At 40.2% G+C, this 24,543-nt stretch overlaps 1 protein-coding gene across 2 annotated transcripts in view; it reads left to right on the top strand.

Annotated features, from left to right (window-relative positions):
* kif5ab (kinesin family member 5A, b) overlaps window positions 1-24,543 on the top strand; it is a 95,944-nt gene that overhangs the window by 6,167 nt on the left and 65,234 nt on the right. For both annotated transcript variants that reach the window (XM_074676866.1, XM_074676783.1), the window contains exon 2: window positions 24,263-24,350. In XM_074676866.1, the coding sequence (XP_074532967.1) occupies window positions 24,263-24,350 (88 nt within the window). The remainder of the gene's footprint in view (window positions 1-24,262; window positions 24,351-24,543) is intronic.

The following is a 24,543-nucleotide window of genomic DNA, read 5'->3' as shown; positions in this document are numbered from 1 at the left end:
TGATTTAGAAAAGAAATCAGAATATCAAGATATATATTGTGTATCGGGAAATACACTAAAAATATGGAGATATTGGATTGTGGGTTACCCAGAAGGCTTTTCTACCCCAGGAACTTTTTACAAGGACTTTGGAAGGGGGGTCTTAGCCATGTATAAGGGACATTTTTCATCTCTACAGGCTACCCTTGACTTAATATTATCCCCCAAAAGCCCCCTCTTCAGGGTTGGTAAATATTCACTGCCACAAGACCCAACCCCAAAATGACTTTTGGAGTTGGGTCTTGCAGCACTCATTGCTTCTGTCTGGTGGAATACTAGTAGCAGTCAGTGTACTCTTTCACACGTCAGTGTATCTTTTAGATCAAATATCTGCATTTGAATGACATACAAATTACACATTGCCCTGCTTTGGGAAAGTTCTGGTCTCCTTTTGAGTCTGTACAGTACCGTCCATCAGCATTTCAGCTGATGTTTACTGTGAGCAAGAAAATAGTCTGTGCAGAGAGCAAACAAGGCAGAACACATTGGCCACAGTGCAATTCCCCCAACTACAATCTGATGGTGATTAAGCTTTCATTAATCTCTATAAACAGTCATCTGCATTTAAGTGCTGCTAACGGTCTGCTCTTAAATACTTTTCTCACATGACTAACCAACGATTTCCAGACAATTTCTAAACATTCAGACTCATTATGCAAACTTGCCCTTTAACACACAAGGACGTCATCACCGTGCTCACTCTCTCAGTGTAATTGTTCCAGGTTATTACCTGTGAGGCCACACACTAGCTCACTCTGATTTTAGGTGTACATTTTATTCTGAGGCTGGCAGGGCAAAACACACGTAAATCAGGTTAATAATTTATCAGTTTGCATTCACAAATGCAGAATGCATGGACATCATTTCACACTTATCAGGAGTGCAGTGCATGTGTGAAACAGTCGTTCTTGAAACTCTTCCTCTATTCTCTTTTGCCAACAGGACTGTAAACAGTGACACTAAAAAGGAAATCTTGGCCTTTTGTTATTTATCGCCCACTGGCTACACCCGAAGCCCCAAAGGTTGTCCATCGCTCCCGGAGACTAAATTGTCTGCAGAGGAAAGCTGATGGGTTCTGAGATTGCATAGCAGCAGATTTAGCTCCTTAATCTCCATGAGTGTTAAAATCTTTGTGTAAACAGAGTTAGCAATGGGCTGGGGGAACATTTAAATCCCTTAGGAAGAAGCCTCTGGTACGAAAAGTTTTATAAAAGTGCTTCGAGTGGGAATACAGCTCACAACTTCAACTCAGTGACTTAGATTTTGTGTTGTACCTTGAAATACACGGACAATAGAAACACAAGAGGACTGGGCAGAATCACTCATCCAGATGGAATAGAGATTGTTACTGTTAGCTGAACAGGTCAGACTATCAGGTTCTTTGGCTTCTTCTTTTTCCACTTGCTGAAGTTTTTTTCATGACTCATTTCAGTGACCCTCTTCCTAACAGAAAAAAAAGTGTTTACTTTCACTTTCTCTACTCGTGTCTGTTTCATCCCATATGCACAGCCACCTGTGGAGCCCTGTGGGTCCTGGTGTCTTAGTGACATTAAAAACCTCACACTGGGGCTTCACTGCCCCCCCGGCATGGCCTTTGTGTTAGCTTCACAGAGGAGTGACACAGCTGTCTCCAGTATTTCACTGTCTGGAATAATGCGGCGTCACAGCGGCCAGATTGTCCCTCCTAATCTTCTGGCAGGCAAAAGAGACTGCCACGATGAATCACGGTCTGGATTCAGTTCTATGAATAAATAACTGATCATCGACGCCTCAGAGGAAGCAAGATATTGAATTTTTTCCTTCTTGCTCTCAGGCCTTGACATATAGATATGACATGCCAGCACCATATAACGCATGCACAGCCTGGGCTTATTAAAAATGAAATGTGGGCATGTGTAAATCATAAACATGGCTGCTTGTGATGATAAGAAATAACCGCTGTGTTACTCACTCTGTGATTGTTTGGTCTCATATTTCTTTTGGCTGTGAAAGCTTTACGAGGCCTCATTTCCAGCTCCTTTGTCCAAAATGAAATCATTTTACGCTTCATTTAGCTGCTGTTGTTGCAAACCCTTGTGATTATATGTGGCCGCCTGTTTGGACTGAGTTAGCTTTAGGCCACAAAGGCGAATGACATAACTTGGTGAAAGATTATTAGATCACCCTCCATTTCCAAGGATTTAAAGAAAGCAGGAACAAATCTCCACAGAGGATTTTACTCAGCAGTCTCCTCAGCTATGGGTCAATGTCTCTCTGCAACGATGAGTCTCTGTCTCGTCGTTGCAGAGGTTGGATTTTAATGAGACTGCTTCTCAAAGAGAGAGCAGAATGATGTCACTTGAGACAAAAGTCTATAAAGAAAGAAGAAAAGTTAACTCTTATGTGTTGCAGCTGTTATGTCAGACTCAAACCAAGAATACTCTGAGTTATTGTTTTGACTTCCAGTGAGCACTTTTGTGTTGAAGAAGACGTCTGTTGCAACGGTTGAGAAAATGTTGAGGTCTATATGAAAAGTCACACATACATAATGATTTTCAAGTTGTGTCTTGTATGTATTGCATCCACAATGGTTGTATGACAGTGGACCCCAGTTACCAACAAAAATTTAAGGAGGGAAGCAGGATGCTATCTCTTGACTGACAGCATAACAGCTGATCAGCTGTAGCTGATAGCTCTGCTCGTCAGGTATCAATCCAATATGTCAACATCCAGAGGTTTTTCTGCCTTCACAGTCAGAGCTGTGCAGCCTGGGTAACTGTGCTACATCTTCTGAAATGTTTCAGACTGCATTCTCTACTAAACCTACTTGTTTACTGGATCCGGGTCACGAGACACAGATGGAAGGGAGGCCTTCCCAAAAAATGATCTCTTCCGATACATTTTTGAGTTTTTGAAATTGTTTATTTAACTCTTACAAAACCATGAAAACCAGGAATATTTCTCCTTAATCTGACTGAAATCCACAGACAGACAGACACACACACACACACACACACACACATATATATATAAATATATCATGGTTCTTCAGCTGTACTTTCTTTTAGTTGTTCCTAAGTCTCTTTTTGGATTGGGGAATCAGTGCTTGCCTATTGCTGTTGGCATCATTCAACACAACAAGTAACAGTGGAGGTTGAGATTCCCTTGCAGGGCTACTGCTGTGGGGTTCTGAGCCAAAAGTTTGTTTAGCCCTTTTATTATCAATACCAAATAATTAATAATAGGCCTGTGTTTTGACCCCTGTTTTTTTAACAATTTTGTATGAAAACATAAATATTCTGAAACTAGAAAAGCACTCAGAGAGTGCAGACCTCCGCCAAACGTTGTGATTGTCACGCAACACTTAAGTCCTACTTTAATGTTATACTCCCTTTCAGCAGACTGTCTGCTACAATTTGGTGTTAGTTGCAGGTTTGTACATTAACTTGTTACCTGACAGTGTTAAAAATTATGATGGCCAAGTTCATATCTCATATTCTGGATCTTAGTATCCAGAATAGTGCCAGGATCTGGATTATACATCTGTTATTATTATATCTGTCAGGAATTATCGTGACCTTGTCTTAAGGATGGGTACTGAATAAGGTACTTTTAAAGGTACCAACCAAATTCTGTCAAAAGTACTGGGTACCAATTCATTTAAAATCAAAAGGTACCATGTAAAAGTACCTAAATGTATCCTTGTGCCTGTGAGGGACTGGATGAGAAGGAAATTTTCCATGCCCCAGGTTAAATAATGAAGAATACATTTGTTAAATTGAAATATTTTTATATTACATTACTAAACAAATTGATATTTTTACCGAATAAACACAAAAAAGTACCAAAACTTGGCACTATTGAGTACCGGTACCGATTGCCAGGTACCGGGCATCTGTACCGTATCGTTTCAATTGTGAAAGGTACCCATCCTTAGTCTGAAGACTCATCTGTTCAGGGAACACAGCATTGCAAGGTTATATATTGAAGAACAAATATGTTAAATTGAAGACATATATATCTTTTATTATTTAACAAATAAGTATTTTTTTACCACATTAGACACAAAAAAGTACCGAAAATTGGTACCGTTGAGTACCAGTACCGATTGCCAGGTACCAGGCATTGGTACTGTATCGTTTCAAGTGTGAAAGGTACCCATCCTTACTTGTCTTGCATTCATTTGCAAAGCACCATTTATCATGGAGTTATATACACATATGGTGAAACTGGCCCTATCTCACAATGATAAAGGATCCCTTTAAAAAACCCTGAATCCAGACCATGATCCAGACCACCTCCAAAATTTAATCACTTTTTCCTCATCCCATTTTGAACATTTCCTGAAAATTTCATCAAGATCTGTTTGTTACTTTTTGAGTTATGTTGTTCGCAGACAAACAGACGGACAAACTCTCTCAAAAACACAACCTCCTTGGTGGAGGTAATTATGGAAGAAAATGTTGAAGAATGCCACTGGCACAGTAATCACAGCCATCCTTCTGTCACCCATAAAACATTTTTAAAAAAAAAACTATTTCATAATTTTTTTTTTTTGTCTAAAATATAAGATTTTTTTTCTGACACTTTGATATTGTCATCTGATTTTATCTGTTGGAAATTTGATCTTGTCTTGCATGTTCAGACCATGGACTGTTAGAAATAAGAACACAGTCTCTGTGATGTCACCCACTGGTCTCTGGAGAAAAGCACACAAACAAAGTTCTCCATTGTATCCACCTGTCAGTCTAATTATGCAAAACTTTTGCCTTCATACCTCCAAAACTGGTAAATTGTAAAAAAAAATCCACCCTGGCAGTTTGTAGACATAGAGAAATGGGTTATTCAGACCAAAACCATCTTTTCTTTTTCGCCCCAGGTTGTCCATGTGTTAATCCCTGCTTTGAAATGGGCATTTTAACGTGTGTGTTAACGTGGTCTCCCTTGCTTTTGGAGTCAGCCTGAAGTGGATACTTGTGGAAACTATAATTTTTTCCACTTTCCCAATTATATCATGTTTGTAGTACTCTAGGTTGCTTTTTGGTTCAGACCTGATTTGCCTTGTTTTCAACACTGAAACCTAAGCTACTGCTTACCTGGTAGTGTAGGCATTCATTATATCAAGTCCACGACCTCTACACTGACCCTTCTGTCATTGTCACATGGATTTTTCTGTTTATTTTTTATTGGCATATGAAAGATATGACAGATGGTGGGGAAGGTGAACTTGTTGGTGATGTTATGGTTCCCTCCACACGTTAGATTGAAATGAGCCCAATAAAGAGCTATTGATTCCCTATTTTCTGCACACCATTTATAATTCTATGGATTATCTTCCCATGGCTGCTGTTCCCTCACATGCTTACAAGTCTAATATAGAAACCCCGGGGCTTTAAAGGCGGCTGTATTCACAGCCTCAAAATACGTCTTGTTTACATTTAGAGGAAGAAGGGAGGATTAGAGCTGTCATCACTGTAAATTCTACACTGAAGCTCACAATTTCATGTGCTCTTTTCCCAAGACGGTGCTAAAGATGGCTGTGTTTCGGATTTATGAAAATGAATTAGGATCATATGGGGAGCTACTGTGGCAGAAAATAGGCGTGTTATACTGTTAGAAATGAGCAGACGAAGCATCAGGAGCCACTTAGTTTCTATGATGTTCTATTTCTGAAGGAGCTGCAGCTCTTTTCCTGTCGTGCTCCACTCAGCGCTCATTCCCTTTTCTTCTCTCGTCACTTTCTTGATTAGACACCGCGGCAGAAAATAGGAGGAGAAAACAGCTGCTGTTGAAACAAACTGTTGACAGAGTGTGTCGGACGCAGAGTAAACTCATCTACCTGTCTCATACCTTTTGATATTTATGGTTGCTTTGGTGCCGCTTCTCCTCAAGGATATTTCTTTTAACTGTCTGCGAACCAAACAGAAACACAAATAGAGTTCCAGAGGACTCTCCTCATCCCTGCTTGGTGTAGCTTTGCGCTCTAATTCTATCACTGCAGCGCACACACCCTATCCAATTAGGCAAGTGTAATGGGATTGCTGTGTAGGGTCAAGATCTGCACTCATTCCTCCCCGTTGGACGCCAGCGTCAAAGCAGCTACCACTTGGGATCAGACCTCATCTTTTCTCTTCTCTTCCCTCACTCCATTTTTCTCTGTCTAGCTGTATTTCATGGTGTAATGACTCTGCCGCTCGTTTCCCCATGACTCAGCACTAACACTTTTGGGAATATGTGAGGGAAGGAGCTCAGCATCATCTGTCATCTCATTAAGTAAAGGTAGAGGCTTCCAGCAGCTTTCATGGTGCCGAGAGAAGGGAGGCCCCCGTCAATCAGTAGTCTAAATATGAAGGGATAAAGTGATTTCAGGGAGGTTTACTTCATGGCTGCAGCAAAGATGTGAGCATCTTGAAGAGAAACAGCCTGGATGAGCTTAATTTAGCTGCCTTTCAGGAGCAAAATCAATATTCTAATCACGACTGCTTTAAGGCTATTCGCAAATTTTTCAAGCTTTAGAGGGCCTAATCTATCCCCACTTAAATCACACCACAAGTCCAGGCTGCTCGCTCTTTCATCTCTTCCCTAATATTCATCAGAATACAATCATGACCGTTAGCCTATTAGCTATTTGCACGTCTTATTAGATATGCATTGAAACGAATGGAATCCCTTTTAGAAAATCATGGTCTTGAAGCTTTTCATTCCTTTCAAAAAGATTATTTAAGCTTTTATGATTAATTCTTTCATGGGTGTATCTGGCCTTTAGATGTGTAAGACTTTTTCAATAAGTGATCGCAAGAATGTGAATTACAAGCAGATTTTTTATGAAAGAATTGTTAAAAAAAAGAACACCAACCTATCATTTGATTTCCATCTACAAATTCTAATTCAACATCATGCTAACTCAAAGTTTTAACAAAAGGTTGAAATTCAATAAGAATTGTGAAATATACACATAAAAGTCTCAATACAGTTTTTTATACAAAAATCATGGATTACAATGTATATTTTAAAGATAATCCAATTAAAGGCCACTGTAAGCAGTTTGCCTTAAGAATATGGAGATATATGCAGAGGATCTGATATATCTTGGAGTTTATTCTCAGTATTTTAGAGAGTAAAAACTAAACTTTCCCATGTTTGATTCTGCCAGAAAGCAGACCTGTCCCAGATGATCTGGAAGGTCTGGATGGTTTGTGAAAAGATCATAAATGTATTTTTGGCCCAAAACCATTCAGTGCTTTATAGACCAGCAGTGTTACTGTAAAATCTATTTTCTGATAGAGGAGGAGCTGAGGAAAAGACCTCAGAACTGGAGTCATGTAATCTACTCTCTTGGTCTTAGTGAGGTTTGTAGCAGCAGTGTTGTGGATCAGCTGCAGTTGTACGATTGATTATTTAGGGAGACCTGTAAAGACACTGTTACAGTAATCAAGTCAGCAGAAGATAAATGCATGGACCAGTTTTTCCAGGTCCTGCTGAGGCGTAATTCCTTTAGTCCATTAGACACTTCAGGTAGTCCCTGTGTAATCCTAGATTTTTTGCTTGTTCAGTGTTTTTCTTGCAGTAATGGCTGAAGCTTCTCACTGCCTTTTAATCACTCCTCTGTGGATCCAAAAACAACTACCACAGTTTTTCTTTGTGTTACTCAGAGTCATGGACCCCTGGTGACATTTTGACACTATCCGGCGTCCACTGTATAGTTACAATAATTTAAATCTTATTTACCTTGGTCTGAGCTAGTGGAAGCATGTAGAGGTTAAAGAGAAGAGGCCCCGGGATAGAGCCTTGGGGGACTCCGCATGTAATTTTTTACATGTTCATGTGATTACATTTAGGATTACATATGAATGCTTAGCTTTATTCCTTGCATTTCTAAATATCCTACAGTCATAGAGCACTTCTGTCTTGGTCTGCAGTATTCATCTTTTGCATTTCTTTTTTTTCTCAAGCACCATTTTTGTATTTGCACCACAGTTGCTGTTCATAAAAATGTCTCTGCTTTTTGCTGTGAGCCTTTTTATTTGAAATGAATTTCTGTCCTTGCATTTGTTTTGGAGTTTCAATTTGTATCACTGTGGATTTGCATTCTGTGTTCCTTAAATGACAGTCATTTTTACCTTTGCAGCCTATTTGTGCCTACCTGTGCTGAAGAGGAGATTAAGGGAGGCTAAGGTGAAATATAAAAAGAAAATTGAGAGACAACTACAAAATAATAACATGCGGGAGGTGTGGAGAGGAATCAACAACATCTCTGGATATAACACAAAGACAAGGCAGCCAATTGTGGGTGATGTTGAACGTGCTAATGAATTCAACCAGTTCTTCAACAAGTTTGACACAGCGACCACTTCCTCTTCTACTGCTGCTCCTTCTACACATCTGTGTCTCTCCACCACTCCTGCTACATCCCCTCTTACACCTGTGCCTCTTCCACCGTCACCGTCTGTCACAGCTTTAGGAGTGAGGTTAGAGTTAGGAAGACTGTGCTCAGGGAAGGCTGCTGGTCCAGATGGTGTGTGTCCAAGACTGCTTAAGGACTGTGCTGCCCAATTGTGTGAACCCCTTCAGAGGATCTTCAACCTGAGTCTACAGTTGGGTCAGGTCCCGGCTCTGTGGAAAACATCTTGTATTGTGCCGGTACCAAAACTCAAATGCCCAGCTGAACTCAACGACTACAGACCAGTTGCCCTCACCTCACATGTTATGAAAACCTTTGAGAGGCTGCTTTTACGTCTGTTGAGACTTGAGGTCAAAGACACACTAGAACCTCTGCAGTTTGCATATAGAAATCATATTGGAGTGGATGATGCAGTTACATACATGCTCCACCGTGCCCTGTGCTATCTAGAAGAACCTGGCACCTATGTAAGAATTATGTTCTTTGATTTTTCAAGTGCATTTAACACCATCCAGCCCATGATATTGAGAGATAAGCTCAAAGACATAGGAGTGAACCCATCCTTTGTCTCCTGGATCACAGACTATCTCACAGAGAGGCCACAGTTTGTCAGGTTGGGAAACTGCGTCTCTGGGACGGTCATGAGCAGCACGGGGGCTCCACAAGGAACTGTTCTGGCTCCATTCCTATTCACACTTTATACTGCAGACTTCAAATACAACTCTGAGTCCTGCCACATCCAAAAATACTCCGATGACACTGCTATTGTGGCGTGTATCCAAAATGGACAGGAATCTGAATACAGGGATCTAATAAAAGCTTTCTGTGACTGGAGTCATAGAAATTGTCTCCTACTGAACACCTCAAAAACAAAGGAAATGATTGTGGATTTCCGAAAGTCTGGGCTCTGCCATCAGCCAGTTAACATCCATGGGGTGGACGTGGAGGTGGTGCCAACCTACAAATATCTTGGTGTACATCTGGACAACAAGTTGGACTGGTCCCTTAATACAGATGCACTCTTTAAGAAGGGGCAGAGCCGTCTCTTTTTCTTAAGGAAGCTCAGATCAATTGATGTCTGTGGAAAGCTGCTGCAGATGTTTTATCAGTCCGTGGTAGCCAGTGCTTTGTTTTATGGTGCAGTCTGCTGGGGAAATAGTTTAAAGCAGAAGGACAAGAGGCGACTGGAAAAACTGGTGAAGAGAGCTAGCTCTGTGGTTGGATCCAGTTTGGACTCACTGGAGGCTGTGGTGGAAAGGTATACACAGAAGAAAGTGGAGGCCATCATCCGTCACTCTGATCACCCACTTCACAACATCATAGTCCAGAGGATCAGCAGCAGGGGACGCCTTACCTCTGTGCGCTGCAGGACCGAGAGGTTCCGAAGATCATTCCTCCCTGCAGCCATCAGAGTGTACAATTCTCTGCTTGGAAGAGTGCCCAAACAACTTGAATTTCCCTCCGGGGATTAATAAAGTATGACTTATCTTATCTTATCTTATCTTATTTGCAGTTGTCAATCATATACACAATTTTTCATTAATTGACAAAATCTAGTAGATATCATAAATGGGTCAAAAGTGACACCAGTTTAAACTGAAGCACACTCAGCATCATGGTAGCTGCCTGTTCCTCCAGCTCATCTTTATTTTTACTCTGTGTGCACACATGCTGGGTTAGATAAGCTTGTGCCAGTTCTTCAACACTCCTCTCTCCCTTTATGACAGAAGTGGGCTGTGACTGCGAGGCTTTTAGCTGCAGGAAACGGTAATGGAGCATCCTCTCCTCATTAGACACGGCCCTACCCAGGATGCTGCCTGGTCCCCATGTCTGCCCTCTTGGTCCCTGTGGAGGGTACATCATAACTAACGGCACATGTTGAAACACGTGTGTGCTCAAGCCAAGACCCTGAGCAGTTGGTGCCATATAAGAGTGGTAATGAGACAGCAAGATAACCCCTGGAGGAGACGAAAGGAGCATCCCCCATCCCGCTTCCTTCAGCAGGAAATCTGTTTCCTTCAATTAATCAAAGTTCAGCTTATGGATCTGACACTCGAGAACATTGACATCTCCTCGAGGTCCCTGTTTTTTTCCCTTTTTTTCAGGGAGAGCAGAGCTTTCCAGCATATTTTCCTCCACTGTTTGGGATCTAGGTTAATCTAATTTAGGATTGAAATAAAATCGCATTATATAACAGAGACTTGGAAAATCTTGGCAAACATGAATTTCAGGCTTATTTTAATCTGTGCATGGCCCTGATGTGGTCCCGGTCCAGACTTTTAAAGAATCACTTCTCCAGGCCAGAAAAGCCTGCTGCTTTTTCTTTGTGACTCCCAGTAGGTGCATCCATAATCACAATGCACTGTTTTATGCTCCTTTTTTCAACCTCCTCCATCTCCCTGAGTTTCTAATTAATTACATTCATGCAAACTCTTAATACCATTCTCTTTTTTCTTTACTGGAGGCCTTTTATTATCCAAATTACCTCCCTGTGCTGCTCAGTCGTTAGTTGTAGCTGAGTTACAAAGAAAATCCCAATAACCTTGTTGTTGATTTTAACAGCACATTTAAATCATTGCTCACTGCTTGTTCTTGGATAGCTTCATTTTCTACCAAGCCATTCCCCTCGGTCACTGGGTTTAATAATTGCTGCCAGCGCAAACAAGTTGATTGAAATCTCTGCTCATACTTTCATATTTCCATGGCTCCCTTCATCCTGGCCTTTTAAGAACTAATTTATTATTCATTCTTGGGTGCATGTGTTCGTTAACAGGCTCATGCCAACGCCCCGTTTCCACTCATGTATGTCGATGTGTAAATAAATGAATGCCTCTGGTGTCCAAGGCAAGAAAGTGCTTGTCTCCCTAGGCAGACAGTGTAAATATTCGCCTTGTAATGTGAAAGCCAAGCGTTGAGACTCTGAGTGGACTTAATTTGGACTTTGGACAGCGTAAAACCTCCATTTCAATTTGGCACAGAGCTAGGATGTCGGCCGCTGCATTATAAGTTGGCTGCATTATCATTTCTTGGGAGGATCACCTCTCACCTAAATTCACTCAATGCACTTGGCTCAGGGGTTTATGTACAAACTGAATTACTGGTAGAGAAGGATCGATGGCTCTGTTAACATGGCTTCACTAGCAAAAAGAGTGAGTGCAGTCAATGTTTCACCCCCCTCTGCTTTTTTTGACAAGAAATCTCTCAGTGGAAGATGTACTTGTGAAAAAAGTGATGTGAGTGTTTGTAAGTGTTAATTGGATTATTTTACACATCCACAACCATATTAGGACCTAAGAAAAGGGCTTTTTTGAAGGTAGGCCTGCTGCCTAGAAAACAGGATTTTCCCAGTGTTAATGGCTCACTGCGTTTGGCTTTTTTCCCTGATGTGCTGAAGCAGCAGAGACAGAGACAAAGCTGCTGTCAGGAGCAGGCTCGTGTCTCCTATGAATTAATTTTGACTGGATTAATTTATGCGCAGATTGAGCTGAGCGCTTGTGGCTGTGGGCTGAAACAGAGGTAATGACTTCAAGTCCATGAGACCTCAGATGTTTGCTTTGACATCAAATATTCCCTTTGAGAGGAGGGACTGATAATAGCTCTCAGACTGTCTCGGGTCACAGTCAAAGCTCGATGCTCCAATCGGAGGTCGCTGATCCTTACTTACACAAGACAGCTCATGTTTTTATCAAGGTTTATGTCTATATTGTGTTGGGTTCCTATAAATCTGAGAGCTGAGTTACTGGAAGGCATGTGAAGGCTGAAGGCCCAATCAATTGTGACATTGCTTGCGAGCACTGGAACAGTCCAAGTGTCACTTAGGTGATGAGGTGTCTTGGTCATTGTTGACAAGTGTTTTCCTCCCTTCTCCCTGTCCTTCCTTTCACCACTCTCTTTTCCTTTCAATCTCTTTTATTCTCATGGTTTCTACAATATCTGCAAAGGCAGTTTTTATTTTCAACCCTGTGAAAAGTTCTTAGGGCTTTGCTCATAAAGGTTGCTCTGGTCTCTCCTGGGTCTGTCCTTGAGCTCTTAGAATAAAGAGAGAAGGGCTTATTATTTAAACATGAGGATTTTGTTGTCATAAAGATAAACAAATATCAATGAACAAACCTTTAGACAGGTTAGAAAAATGTTTTGATAAAGCTGCTTTCTGGTTCCATCAGTGTTAGCCAGAGTAATCACATATTGATTAAAGCCAACCTTATTTATCCACAGGTTTATTCACATTAAAAGAAGCAGTTTAGGTAACTTGCTCTAAACCGGGAGTCCACTCACTAAATGTCTTCTGTCTTATCGCACACTTTTGATTTATCTTTTCACATCCAGGTCTAAATCTTTAAATGCACTTCTGCTGCTATTTGAACAATTCTTTAAAAGACTCTCTAATTTTAGAAGATGACAAAGTTGATTTTCTTATATCACTAAGATACAAATATGAAGCTAAACCAGCAATAAGCTTAGTTCAAATGCTGTGTCCTTCAAAGACACTTCAAGACCATTTGTGTCACAGTGGCGCACTGAGTGGCGTTCAAAGGTCCCTTTGAATGCTGATATTTTCCTTTTTCTACGGGGGGGACAACAAAGGATGCATCACATGCATTTTTCATGGCCCAACCTTACTTAAGCTCATGAGTGAACTTTCAAGGTTTAGGGAATCACTTTCAAATTTTAGGACCTGGTTTCAAGTTAATGGAATAGTTTTCCTATAAAAACATTAAAAATTTTAAAGGGCTTTTCAAACTTCAAATATTTTTCTTAATCTAATCTACGTTGCTAAACTTAGCGAAGTAGGGTAATCAAAGGCTAGGCTACAGGCACAAGAATGTTTCTAAATGTCAGTAATAATGGGGAAATACTATTTTTTTAATCCTCTTACGATAGTGATTTAATTCATTAAATTTCAATGTATTATAAAACTTAAATAACACCTTAAGCTACCTGGGGTTAGTTATGTTAGCCAGTCGGCTTGCTAACTACTTATCTTTTGATGACAGAAGCAGCATTTTATGACGCAACGGTTAGGGCAGCTGGTGAAATAAATATTAAATCCAGACTATTTCTTGTCTTTATGTATGATGTCATTTAGCCTTTATATAGTCAAAGATTTAAAACAGCTAGCTTGGCCTTGTTAATGGGCAACTCAATAACTACTGGGAAATTTGAAAACTTTGACAGTCAAGGCAATTGTAATCATTTAAAAAACTGTTTTTTCATAACTTTTATCTGTTTCCTCCAATCAGCTGAAAAAAAGGTGTGATATTAAAATTCAAAAATTCAATGTTAAGCTTCGAATTGAGGAACTGAGGTTTGAAATCTGTTTTGTCCATTTCTGTTTCACAGTTTAACTTGCTGTGAACCCTTTGCATTGACTGGTTATGCACCCAAAGTGTAACGCCGATCTCTTGCTCTGACATCTGACATGGAAGTATCAGATTGGAAGTACTATATCATTTTTGTTTTTGAATATTAAAAGACAGTTGCAATCCATTCTAGATATTTCCGATAGATTGCTGTCAACAATTTTGCCTCAGTTTTCAATAAAGATTGAGGCTCTCGCCCTTAAAAAACAGGCAGGTTGAGCTGCAGTATTGCTGCTAGAATAGATTTGTCATTTTTCAGGTCCATTCAATATTGATTAGAGGAACATATTTCAACATGTTTATTTCTCTCTTCTCTCACTCTGTCTCTGTCTCATCTGCATTTTCAGGCCAACATTTCAGATCATTTGCATTCTCACAATCAGTTACTCTGTCTGTCCTCGACTAGCTCCCTATCCCTTTTTTTCTCCTCTTTCACTTAGTAGGGAGCTTTATGGAGCTCCTATTTTCTGCCCTGAACTTATTGAACAAAGACCAATCATGCTTCCCTCTCATTCCCAGCTTGACTCCCACTCTCTCCAATCTCCTTTACCCTCCGTTCTCCAGCTTCCCTCTCTCACCCTGATGAATTATGCAGAGTAGTTTGCTTTGATGGGGGACTAATTGCTCCTCTTCAATGTGTGGTTTTTTAATAAACACAGGAAAACAAGTGAAATTATTAGACAAGAGTCTACATGTAATGCTGGGTGGTAAACTTTGGGTTCCCCAGGTGGTGATTAAACAAAAAAGCTACAAAATTTGCTTTGATAACTACAAGATAGCTGCAAGACAACTGAAGTGAAACACTATTACTACCTAGCTTTTAGGCTTTACTACTGTATTTGTGAGGCACTCGTCGCTTTGCCCTGGAGGCACTTTGCAAGTCGGCTTGTCAGCGGAGTGACTGAAGAAATACAGTAATGTTTGCTAATATTGCACGACTGTAGCTCTTGCACTCCTCAGGAGTTTTCTGTTGTCGAGAGGATCACTAATGATGCTGTTATCTGCGGCTCAGAGCCTGATTAGCTTGACGGATGGAGCAGACATAGGCACTCTGAACTCTTCTCTTCTGTCAGTCTCACTGTGCATTTATGTGTGTGAGGAAAGAGTGGAAACTAGATTGGTTTGTCGGAGACAGATACAGATACTGACAAAGACAGACACACACGCACACATCCTCGCACACTGAGCCTGATAAGAGAAAATAGGACCTCGACTCCTTTCCCTCCAGCTGAGTTTACCCTCAACACCAAACTGCTGAGGAGAAGCCATGGAGCAAAAAAAGTGAGCAGCCGCCTGCTTGTCAGCCCACCAATGTGTAGGAGGAGAAAGAACAGATGCCTAATCTTCTTAACATTCAGCTTTTTTCTCTTAAATATTTAGCCATATATCTCCTTGATTGTAGGAGGGACACTTTGGTGTGAAATTGGACGGACAGGAAGAATGTGTCGAGAATTAAACCTTCCTAATGGAAGTGTGTAAACCTGTTTTCCAAAGGTATTGTTTTTTCCTTCAACTATTGGCAGTCGTCGAATATTCATCATATGCAGAAGGAGGTGTTTTCTTTGTCATCCCTCTCATGTGGCTATTATTAGCATGCCTTCGAGCAACGACCCTGCACAAAAATGAGAGCAATTGTCACAATAAAAAAAAAGTTGTTTACATTTTTCTGACATGTGACCTTTGGTGTGGCGTGTGAGTAATACCTGCAGTCTGTCAGAAGTAGTACATGTAGCTTATGTAGTATGAGGAAATGACTCTCCCCTTAAAAATCCCCCAAGCTGGGGCAGGTTGTATGAAACTTGACATTGAAAAGTTCTGTTTGCGTTCTGGCTCCAACCAAGTGTTCATGTTGGTTTCATAACCGAGATGGATTCCTGTAAACTGCAACCATTCTTTCTCTCCCCTTGACCTTCGAGCCAGTCCGTGGAGTTTTTCTTCCACACAGTTATATTTTCTTCTGCTTTCCTTCACAACAGCACAGAAAGTGCGTTTGAGTATTCTGAAACCAGTAGTGGCATTCTTTCTTTTTTTGCCTTTGCTGGCAAGTAGGAGGATTGTGTGTTTTCAAAGGCCTGTTGGTGTTACTCCTGGTCAAAGTTTGAAGTCAAGTCTTATGCTTTAACTTGAAAGGTTTTTAACCATCATGCTATTTGATGACATTCTTGTATGAATCAGCAGCGTGGCTCTAATGGGAAATGGCATTCCAGTGTCCGACCACCACATCATACCAATGTCATCAGAAACTCTGTCTCCTATACTCACTCCATAATTACATGGATGACGCACCCCTATCTTCTCCTGTTGTCAAAAAGTGATGTCAAATTTCCATTTGATGGGTGCTCACATGTTGGGCTAGTGATGTAATTGGGAGCCAGTTAGAAATAGAAAGCCTTTATTGTCATCACGTGACTTGCACACAATGAAATTAGGAGCGCTGCTCTGTCTGGTGCTACAACAACAATACAGACAAACATTAGTATATAAATTATAGTGCAAGAAAAGAAAAACAAGAAGAATAACAATCAATGGTACAGACAGAAGGTAAAATATTTACATTTTCAGTGTGTATTGCACAATATGGTGGAAGGGTTGAGGGGGATTGCACATGTGTTTATTGCATATGAGAGGGAGAACTGCTCATCGTGTTTTATGAAGTTGACTGTTTAGAGCGCTGATGGCTCTGGGGAAGAAGCTGTCTCTGAGTCTGTTCGTTTTGGGTTTGTGTAACCTGTAGCGCCGGCCTGAGGGCAACAGGTTGAATAAGTTGTGATTGGGGTGGGATGTGTCCTTAACAATGTTCCTGGCCTTGCTTAGGTACCAGGAACTTGCAATATTGTCCAGGGAGGGCAGGGAGCGACCAGTGATCTTCTGAGCTGCATTGACCACTCTCTGCAGAGTTCTCCTGTCTGCTGCAGTGCACCCAGCGTACCACACTGTGATACCGTACACCAGGGTGCTCTCCACGGTGGCTAAAAGTCTACAAGGAGTCTTTCCTCCAGGGTGTTTTTCCTAGAAACCCTCATGAAATGGAGTCACCTTCACGTCCTGGTGGAACTTCAGGTTTGAAGTCACGTCACTTCCGCTAACGAAAACTCAAACTTAATGATGATCTAACAAACAACCTTTAGGTTGTCATAAAAAAATATCTGAAGAAATGCTTTTGTTAGCTAAAAGCAGACACTCAGAGTGATGGAAATTTAATGACTCTTGTGTTAGTGTTAAGTTTTATGTAAGGATGGGCGAGTACCGATACCGTGAAAGCCGATACCAGTAGCCAATACTCAAGGCAAGAAAATCTTCTGTTGAGCAAGTCCTCCTTGCCACTAGTTGCCGCTAATTGCTGCAGTTAAACACCACAGCAAATGTGCGTCAGGACCTGTTCAGACAACATAAATGAACTAGGGAGAGGTAACAGTTAAACTGTTATATTTTGCACTTCAGTGTACTTAAAACTTTATGTATCCAAAGTACTAGCAGTATGGGTACTCTTTTATTCCAGTCGCTATTGAAAATCTTAATACATTGGCCTGACTAGTTTTTCTTATCTTGTGCTTTGTGCATCTTGTGGATAGAATTGTTGACTTTTAGATTTTACTCCTTGACTATTTATTGACTTTAATTGAATCTCCCTTTATCTGCTTTATATTGTATGTTCTTCATTATTGTATTTATTTGCTGCACAGCACTTTGATGACTGAATGCACTTTATGGGTTTTGCCTGACTCTTACCCTTTGGCATTTTGTGGTTTAAGTCCCGTCATTTTTTTCACTTGAGTTCAGGATTTTCCCTGATTCTTTTTAATGCCTGTATGATTTATGTGTTATCATGTACTTGTGTACTGATGCCTGCTGCTGAAAAGCAATTTTCCCACGGGACTAAAATAAAGTTGAAGTTGAAGTTGAAGTTGAAGGTATCGGTGAGTACTCAAGAGGGAGTACTTGTACTGGTATATGGTCTGCAAAAAAGTAGCATCGAACTTCCCTAGTTTTATGTCACTGATCCTCCTCTACTCTGCTAATCCAGGAAAGTCCACTGCCCACATTTGTCAACAGAGCTGTCAATCAGACATTAAATATCAAATAAAAACTTAACTTCTAAGAAAATTAAACATTTAATCAACATGATTGCGAATTATATGACAGAAACCTCAAATTGTCTGTAAACATTAATGTTCCATCTGTTGAAATGGAGGAGGCCAGCTTGAAGACCTTTGCTGCTACCAGTTACCAGAGTAACTTACAGTTTTGGCTTCACTCCCTGAGAGATGTGCCGCCCATGTTTTTATAAACTGTGTAGTTGACACTAATGCAGTACTGCACTGCACTGCTAAAAACTTACCAATAAGATGTGGTAGGAGATCAGACTAAGAAGATAACCTTAATTTAAAAGAAAGGTGAGTTTGCCTGCACTTTTTAACAGGAGGCAAATGTTTGAAATTGTGACATTTTGATTTTTCCTTAAAGCTAATAAGATAAAACTTGCCGCACAGCAAGTGGATTATTATCAGTAAATGGACACTCCAGCTCACTTCCCCCAGCCAGCTGCTACCTGAGGTAGATAGATACAGCCTCATTTCAACTTCATGAATCAGAGCTTGCATCACGAGCATTAGGAAAGAATAGAAACAGGGCGTGAGACAAAAATTAGGCTGCATGAGACTGCTTTGCTTACACCAGTATGACTCTCCAAAGAGAGTTTTCATGCTAACTCTTACTGGTATGACATTCAGCTGAATAGAGTGATGGAGAGGCATTATCATTTGGCCTTAGAGTGTCTTTCTGACTATCAGATAGATTCAAATATGGAATGGAAGCTCATAATTTTCACACTATGACAACTACTGTGCTAAAAATTTGAATAGAAACTGTCATACCTAAAGGATGGATTTCATGTAGCTTGTCAAACCTCTTTAATAGAATTTCTCATTACATTGTCATCCAGGAACAAACTTTGTGTTTTCCTGATATACCATAGTGTTTTTTGATAACCCCTTCTTTTTTCTCGCTCCATCCTGAGGCTGATGTTTGTGATCCTAAATTTGATATGTCTCAAACTATTTGATGACGTGCTGATGACTTTAAATAGTCATACAACCCCCCCTGGAGGTATTTCTGACTTATCCAACGTGTTACCCAATGGTCAAATAGCTGTAAAAAACATAGTGGCATTCCAATCATCCTCAGCTGTAGTTTATGGCTGAACACGTTAATTGTATTTCACTTGAGGGCATTTAAAATAGTCAGTGATGTTAAACAGAACAGCCAAACAAAGCCACAAGCATTTGACTTGGCAGTGTTCTCTTTTTAACATCACATGTGCCCTTTTTTTTCTCCTTCAGCTCACATGTTTTCTCCATGCTATGATTTTCATACAGGCAGTAGAATTGCGTCTGTTCACGTCACTCTCCGACTGTTGCCAAACCCCGTGGTGAGAGAGGGGCCTCTGTGGTCCCAGGGGTCTTAAACCCTCTGTACCAGAAGACCTCCATCTAAATTCAACAGCTGCTGCTGCTGCAGCCCTTCATCCCTCTCCTTTGTCTTTCTCTGGCTCTGGTTAACACATTTTTTTTTTTGCCTTTGGTCGATTGTTTCTCATGTTTTATTTTCTCTGCTCCCCCATTCTGTGATTTCTGATCTCACTTCACTTTCTGTCTGTCTTTTATTTCTTCTTATTCTATTTTAATGTTGTAGTTTCTCTTCTCTTGTCACTTGTACTGCCTGGCAATTTTCTCTTCGTCTTGATTTAGTCAACTTCACTTTTGAATCCTTTCCTCTTTGAGTATACTATCAATTATTCCTTCAGCATCCGTTGATTATTGCATTTCTGTTTTTAATTCTATATTTCTCTCTGTGTCTGCCTGTCTCTCTCTGCCTGCAACCCAACGCCTCTTTTGTTTCCTAGCAGACAGCAGCAGATTGCAGGCTGGACAGGCCATGTGGGTGTTTGACATTCATACAAAGCTAAGGGCCATAAACAATGTCAGCATGTTGAGGCATAATTTGAAAAATCATCTGCACATGGACACAAATACACATATGCATTTGTATGTTGCTTTTCCTTTGGATTTCTGCATCAGCATGCATGCACATCATTAGAAGACATATTATGAATTTAACATCTACATGAACAAACAAATGTCATTAGAGCTAGGCTGTGCAGCAGAGCAAGTGAGGGAAATGCAAGATCCAGGAAGCTTACAGGATGTATGAGTTTATCTTATTTACAACACACAAAAGCAGATTATGGCGCTGACCGCAGAACAAATGATCTGGCAAAGGAATATTTCTTCCTCCAGCTTATATAACTGACTCGTTTATTCACCCTGATGAAGACCACATCAGGGTTTTTCACTTCCTAGCTGCTTTTCTGATATTGGGTGTGTTTTGCATGTGTGCTGTGTAGCATTACAAATGGCTTGTTGGGAAAAGAGTCAGGCATAATCAGTTTTGAGGGGAGACTTGTTTGTACCTGCAGCTGTGATTACAGCACTTGGAAACAACAACCAGACAGTTCAGCTTATTAGAATATGGAGGAGAAATACCCAAAATTAAGGCTTGGGTTGTGCCAAAATGTGTACAGCTTGTGTTGCTAACAAATTATTTTATGCAAAGCTGGGGCTGTAAAGTGGGAGGTCAATGTGGAAACGTTCCCACTCATCGTCTTGCTCTGCAAAAATTCAGCCTGATTTTCTGTGACTGCTCTTGGGAGTGGCATAAATTGCCTTTTTTTCAGCTGTAGTAGCTTTTCATTATAAAACAGGTTAGAACAGATGCTTTGAGAGGCAAGAGAAAAACATCTACGCTCTTGGTGGGCTGAAAAAGCATTGCTCATTTAATCTAAATGTGACAACTTTGGCTGCAAAATATTTACTGAAGAAAGCTTGAATAACATCTCAAGGTTAGAGTCTTCTGTTTTGACAGAAACTGAAAAACTCTTGTCATGATTCAGATTATTATTCTTTTTTACCTCAATTTGTTGTGTTTACTGTTGTTGAATGTTGTATACTATAAGGTGGTATGTTTGCTTGCTCACAAAGCAAGCTATAAGCCAATGCTGAGACCTACATGCTACTTGTCTGACTCTTCTCCTAATGTAGACAGTTAAACAAAAGAAATGTGAAGCTTTAGAAAACAACTGATGTGAAATTGTCAGAAAACACTAACGTGCAGTCACTGTATTCTGGTTAGCTCAGGCTAACTGGCTTGGTAGCCAAAGCTAGCCTTGTTGAGGCTAACTCACTCCACCTCTCTCTACTTATTCTGTACCAAACTTTTGTTGGACACTTCAACATTATTAGTATAAGCTTTTTTTTTACCACATTAATGAACCAGTGGCTACATTTTGAAACAAAAAGACGATGCTGCAAAGTAGCAATTTATGCTAGCCTGACAGAGCAGTGAAGCTATGGCTGGTGAAACTAAGTTAATTAAATTAGGTTGAGCTTTGATCATTTTATAGAATAACATGTTATCTTTTGTATTTTGTTCAAAGTGACAGTTACAAGTTCAAAAATTTATTTCACAGCCTCGTACAACTTCTTTTTCTGTTTTACAGCTTGACTTAATTGCCTTCAGGCATCAAGCTTCATGTTCTCTTGTCTTCTGCTTCAGGGTTTGTAAAATATTAATTACTTTATTAATTATAGTTTTCAACATTAACAATCTTGTACAATATATCCAATTTTTTATCAATACTCTACGAATGAAATATTGGGGCTGCTTTAACACATTTTTACCAGCATATTCATAAACACTCACACAGCCTTTAATTTGAATATGACTCTAAGTCTGACCTGATAAATGTATTAGTGAATAATGCAGTGAAATGAAGTGAATGAATGTACAATAATCCTGCCTTTGGGCGATGATAGAATTCATTATTTAGTATACTGCTGATTTTTTTGTGTTGAATTGGATTTTGTGTGCAGCTTGTTGTTTTGTTTGTCATTAGAGGGCTGAGAGGCAGCAGAGCCTCTATGTAATACTATGATAATACTGCTGGGAGGTGCACTGGATTATTGTTGTACTTCATCCCTGTCCAGTGGTGCAGACATAATCATGGTTTAAAGCGTCCTATTGAATCGTATGGCTTTTAAGTAAAGGGCAGTGCCTAACATGTACTGCATGCTAAAGTGTTATTTTTTTCATGGTAGATTATGTTACAGTCAAAAGCATCAGCATCCCTGTTGGTGAGCTTATTTAGACCAATCAAAATAATAATATTCAAGATGGTTCACAGTGTGTGGCAGCTTGATGGAGCAGCTTTCACTTTTTTACTCTTTGCTCTTTACGTGATTGAAAATTTAAATCAGTTTTTTCTTAATCTTTCTCCCTACAGGCGGGATATAAATTTATTTTTCTTTTACATTAATAGAAGCAATTATAATGTGTCTCCCCTCAGGGGAAAGAACTTTGTCTTTTCTTGTGGGGTAATGCTCATGGAGCTCGTATGGATTTAATGCTTTGCTTATGTAACTTGGCACTACCTCCTCCTACTCGCTATGCAACCCTCACAGCTATATGGATAAATGTAAAACGGTTGGTTTATGTTCAGTGTAAATCCTGTCCATTATTCCTCACAACCAGATTACATAAGAAACCTTTATCATTGGTTCATAGGAAGTACCCTTGGTGAAGTCTGCAGCCTTTCAGCTGGCTTAAAAAAGACATCACTGAGTCACTCTTCATGCTTAAATATGGGTCATCACCCGAGATGAGTCTGGTGTCTGGTTGTGTTAGGTCCTCTGCACTCCCAGGCCACCAGGGCTGACTTCTTTGTTACGTAAACCTGTAAGTGCAACCATTGTGTGCCTGAATATAATTTTAGTATTGTAGGATTGGATTTAGTCAAAATTATTACTTTTAGGTGAATCAGATGTGGTCTTACTCAAAGTTTTTTTTTCATAAGGAATTTATGCCTGAGGTGCACCCATGTCTCCTTAGAAATATGTTTGTGAAACTAAACTGCTTTAAATGCATGCAAATTAGAACAATTTGAATGTGTGGTGCTGCAATTATAAGAATAGGGCAGAGGTGGGTGATTACAGTATTGTCTGCAGCTTAAATCTACGCTCAGACTGTACCATTGTGAGTGGATAGTCTTGCAGGATGACTTATTCTTGCACACCAAAACGGTGTATCATATGTAGCTGTTTCGTTTTTAACATTCTGTCTGTTTTAAAACATGAAGTCATTACAATAGGCAATCATTAACTTAGACTTTGTGAATGCTTTTTCTCCAAAAGCTTGTTTTTCTGTTGCAGATTAGTTGAATAAACTCCATTTCTGTGAGACATGACTGCAAAATTTTGGTTATACTGCTGCAAAATATACACAGTAACACAATGAAATGTTTAGTCTGTGTGTTTCTGTGTCTCACAGTGGATGTCTGCAGGGTTTGTGGGAGGTCCCGGCTGTCATGCACGATCACAGACGCTGCTGCTGTGAATTCTTACTCAAATATGCACAGTGATATTCACCCATGCATACATTTTACATTCAATTGAAGCCTGTTAGGTCTGACACGTTTTATCAATCTTTGACATCATCTTCATCAGCTGAACTTTGCCTTTGTGAAACTGAATTATATGGTCTTTGTGGTTGAGTGAATATCTGAGTGAAGTGAATTTTCAGCTGAATGATTCTAGCCGGCTGATTAAATGGGTTGAATAGCAGCCGGAGCCTGTGCGTTGGACAACCTCTGCTGGTTGTGTGACTAGTTTAACGTCTACTTTTTGGCCAGCTGGCTGCCTTACTTTGTTCTTCTTTGCTGACTAACAGACAGTCTGACACTCAGGTTAACCGGCAGAAAACAGACTCTTTTTCTTTTTCTTTTGGTATGTTTTCACCAATGCAGTTATTGGTTTTAGTTCATCCAATTTCATCCTCCATCTCTACATTTCCACTACTCTGCTGTACTCCTCCACTCCATTTCTCCTCTTCACTTCATCACTCCACTCCTCGAGTCCTTGAACGCTGCCTCTAATGGCTTCACCTCACATGTGATGTCTCTTCCCGTCTCTCATGGGATCACACAGACTTTTGCCCAAGGCTTCATGCTGCACTGCACTCATTCAAAACACCCACAGAAAAAAACACATAAAATTCAACACAGACTTGCTCAACAGACAGATGGGGCTCTTAATGTGAAATACGTGCTGCAATCCAAGCCTAATACACTGATGGACACTACGCCTATAAAGCGAATTCAGTGTGGGTTAAGGAAATATTGGTGTGTGGCGTTTTTTTATTGTAGCAATATGGCTTTACATAATGTTTAACTGTGGAACATAATGTGTGAAGCACACACACACGCGCAGACACACACTAACCAGACACTTGTCCTCGGCTTCAGAAACTTCCTGACTGAATTTAACAGCCAGTCACAAGGGAGGAGGAGGTGTTGAATGCAGTCTGCAGCGCTCTCTAAATCGTCTGTGCTGTTGACTCCGTGTAGCTAACTGTGTCTGTGTTTGATTTGCAGGGGAGGTCGTACGTGTTCGATCAGGTGTTTCCCACCAACGCCACACAGGAACAGGTGTACAATGCCTGTGCCAAGCAGATTGTCAAAGGTGAGTTGGGGACAGTTTTTCTCTGTTTAATCCATGATGCACTAGCGGCACAAAAAAGACTCTCCTTGGATTTATGTATCCCTAATTATGTGTGAACTTACTGTCACTTTTTGATTCAGCCAAGAAAGGGAGAATGCAAAAGAGGACTGCTTTATGTTTTTAATGCTAGGAAAGTAAAGAAAGGTGTAACACT

Source organism: Halichoeres trimaculatus, unplaced genomic scaffold (genome assembly GCF_033239565.1).
Source record: "Halichoeres trimaculatus isolate MK-OKI-2021-1 unplaced genomic scaffold, fHalTri1.1 fHalTri1_scaffold_1, whole genome shotgun sequence".
NCBI lineage: Eukaryota > Metazoa > Chordata > Actinopteri > Labriformes > Labridae > Halichoeres > Halichoeres trimaculatus.
This window is presented reverse-complemented; position numbering and strand designations above follow the sequence as displayed.